General features: G+C 37.0%; 1 protein-coding gene across 1 annotated transcript in view; it reads right to left on the bottom strand.

Moving 5' to 3' along the window:
• LOC110030028 (cucumisin-like) overlaps positions 1-3,376 on the bottom strand; it is a 4,857-nt gene continuing 1,481 nt past the window's right edge. Inside the window, exons 4-9 of the mRNA XM_020732565.1 lie at positions 1,886-2,408; positions 1,694-1,797; positions 1,385-1,606; positions 1,139-1,271; positions 816-990; positions 1-538 (exon numbers count right to left, since the gene is read on the bottom strand). Coding sequence (XP_020588224.1) covers positions 12-538; positions 816-990; positions 1,139-1,271; positions 1,385-1,606; positions 1,694-1,797; positions 1,886-2,408 — 1,684 coding nt within the window. The 3' untranslated portion in view covers positions 1-11. The remainder of the gene's footprint in view (positions 539-815; positions 991-1,138; positions 1,272-1,384; positions 1,607-1,693; positions 1,798-1,885; positions 2,409-3,376) is intronic.

The raw sequence follows: 3,376 nt of genomic DNA, 5'->3' as shown, positions 1-3,376 counted from the left end.
TGAACAATTTCTTAATATAAAAACACTACAATCGGGCTACGCACGTTTCGCACGCCATTACTCCACACCAAAGCAGCCGAGATCACACTTCTCACAGCCGCTCCTTCAACCTTTAACACGAACGATTTCTTCTCCATCATCTTTTCGAACGTCAATACATTCGGTTCCACACTTACGTTTATCTGGCCAGAAGGTTCGATCACTGATGCCTTGTAAGTGGAACCATCGTCTTCAACATTTGTCAGCGTTCTTAAAAATGAAGCTGAAAAGGGTTTCTCATTAGAGGAAACAGATAAAGCGAAGGAGGGATAATTGAGGTTGAGCTCCGTCGAGTTGTTGGCCGAAGTACAGCTGCTATCATCTCCAGTTACGAGTTTAAGTCTTTCAGTGTTGTAACCTTGGCTGCATAACATATTTACGTAGTCCTTTTCTTCAGCATCGTAGACCAAACCGGGATTCAGAGCTGCAAGTGGGTTTAAGTAGCCTGCCCCGTAAGCGAATTCCGCTTCTGGGGTTTTATCTGAACTCATCGTCTTGGCTGCGAGAAACAATCGTGCATGGAAAGTTAATTACTTAATTAGAATTAATGAGATGATGTAGCTAATCATGCATTAACTATAATCGAGTGGGTGGGTATTCTGAATTTGAGATTTGAGTTAATGGGACTTCATTATTTTTTAATTACTTTGAATTTCATTAATATGAAATTAGGTAGGAAAAAGGTAGTAATTTTTATTATTTATTTATTATTGCATATATGTCAAGAAGTATTGAATGAATTTAATCTAACATTAATCTTTTTATAAAGTGCTTACCCGTAGTCATAAGAGCAGACTTAATTGCAGCTGGAGACCAGTTTGGCTTGAATGACTTGACATAAGCAGCAGCCGCGCTAACATGCGGGCAAGCAGCGGATGTTCCCACAGCCAGACTTGTAGATTTTCCCGATGTCGCTGATAAAATATTAATCCCTGGTGCTGTTATATCCGGCTAAAAAATTTTCCAAGCACAAAAAAAAATAGAATTAATTTGATGTATCAAAACATTATAAATATTTCACATATGCCGCATGACAACAATTAAGCTGTTGTGTGAAAAAAAAAAACAATACTATTAAATCACAGAAATTAATTTTTACCTTGAGAATGTTTGGAGTGATACGATTTGGCCCACGAGAAGAAAACGAAGCCGCGATAGGTGGCGCTCCATCAAATATTGCCTGTGTCTTCGAAATACTTGCCGTAGGTTGGCTATAATTACAAGGCACGGTAGAAAATAAATAAAAATATTCATAGTCTTAAAATTAATTTTGAACAAAAAATATTTATTTTATTTTTAAACAAATTAAAATGATAATTGTTGTTGACGGGCGGAAGATGCGCACCTAGTGCTCTTTAGATACTTATGGATTGCAAACATTGGGTGAGCTCCAAGTACTGATGATGGGACGCTGAATTGATAGGCCGAGTTGACTGGATAATATGAGTTCATTATTGCCCCAGCGGCCTGCACCCGTGTTAATTCAGAGCCATCACTGGTCACGCCAGAGCAAATAACAATTTTTCCTCGCACCACATCCGCGTTTAATGCCCCATTATTGCAGTATCTGCATGTGCATGCAATAGAATTTAAAACACAAGTACTGAAAATGTCTTTTCGATAAATGTTAATGGTGACATAGAACAGTATTTACGCAGAACGCGCCCCGCTGATGCCTGCCGTCAAATTGGGCGCATTTCTTCCTTCTACCAAAGGATACATTACATCATCTAATCCCACCATATTCACTGCCATTCCCTATCATCCATCACCACCAAATTAATTAGTTTCCTTTTTTCTCAATTGCATAATTATAATAAATATTATTTGCACCATCATTAATTACCTCATGGACCTGGCCATCTCCAAGCTTCACATTAGCCACAAACTTCCTATCTATAGTCCCGGCCGCCACCGTCAGCATCCACGGTGCATAATTACTCAATGTACTTCTCGATGGCCCTGAGTTCCCCGCCGAACAACTCGTTAGTATATCCTTCTTCATTGCATGGAACGATCCAATTGCGATGGCGTCCTCAAAGTATTGCTTCGATATCGACTCGCCAATGGAGATGGAGATGATATCGACCCCATCTGCTATGGCGTCGTCGAAAGCTGCTAGGATGTTGAAGTCGGAGCACTTGTTGCCTTTCCAGCAGACCTTGTAAATAGCTAGCCTGGCTGACGGAACACCACCTCGGGCTGTGCCCGATGCAAGGCCGCCGAAACTGGTGCCGGGAAGCAAGCGGCCGGCAGCGATGGATGCGGTTGAGGTGCCGTGGCCGTCGGTGTCGCGGGGAGAGGGGGTGTTCCCGTTACCGTCGATTATATCGCCCTCATGGTGGTAGTATTTGGCTCCGATGATCTTGCTGTGCATGAATATACGGATTGATGAGTTAGTTAGTCTTTATGTACGAAGAAAAATATTACGTGCGGTCGCCTGCAAAAATATTACATGTGATGGATATATGGGTTGATGAGTCAGTTAGTCATTATTTATGAAGAAATATATTACATGCAGTCTCCCACATAAACGGTAGGGCGACAACTCGGTCATTTATAAATAATGCGAGCCGTCACCCAGCTGTGGACTCGGACACAATTTTCTCCATTGACAGAGCATATACATTACTATTGTTTATATGATTGATGAATGAACTAATTTATTATGAATAAAAAATATTTGTAAATTCGAAATAAAAACGCCAGTTAAATTTTTTTTTTTTTTTTTTTTTTTTTTTTGTGTTGACAGATATTCTACAATAATGCAATACCGCATAATTTCTTTCATTTTCATATATGTTTCACCATAATTATGTATGTGCATGTCTAATACTTCAGCTAAATCATTAATTAGTTATATTTATTTTCTACTCCCTGACTATTGATAACATTGAGTTTTTCTCAACAGATTACATCTAATATTTTTTTAACTATAATAGTCTTATAAATATTTGTTAAATTATTAAAGTTTTTTTATCTTTTAGTTTTAATTATATTATCCAAAATTTTAGCTTTATGATATGTGAGCTGTGACATAAAAAATTTATAGTAAATAAGTTTCCTTTAAATGCAAAACGTAATAAAATAAAAAAAAAAAACACAAGAATTTTAACTTTTGATTAAAAAAATATAACATATCATAATTTTTGTTTAAGACAAAATTGAAGTTTTCAAAACAAATATTTTATCTACAAATAGATAACTTTATAAGACATTTATAGGTGAGCATGAAGGAGTACCCATCGCCACATATTTTAAACTAATAATTGATGTTTACCTTACACGTACATTCTGAAAAAATTTATATTGTTGTAATAAAACCTTATATATAAGA

This window comes from Phalaenopsis equestris, unplaced genomic scaffold (genome assembly GCF_001263595.1).
Source record: "Phalaenopsis equestris unplaced genomic scaffold, ASM126359v1 Scaffold000632, whole genome shotgun sequence".
Lineage (NCBI taxonomy): Eukaryota > Viridiplantae > Streptophyta > Magnoliopsida > Asparagales > Orchidaceae > Phalaenopsis > Phalaenopsis equestris.
Note: the sequence above shows the minus strand (reverse complement) of the source record. Positions and strands in the feature narration are given on the sequence as shown.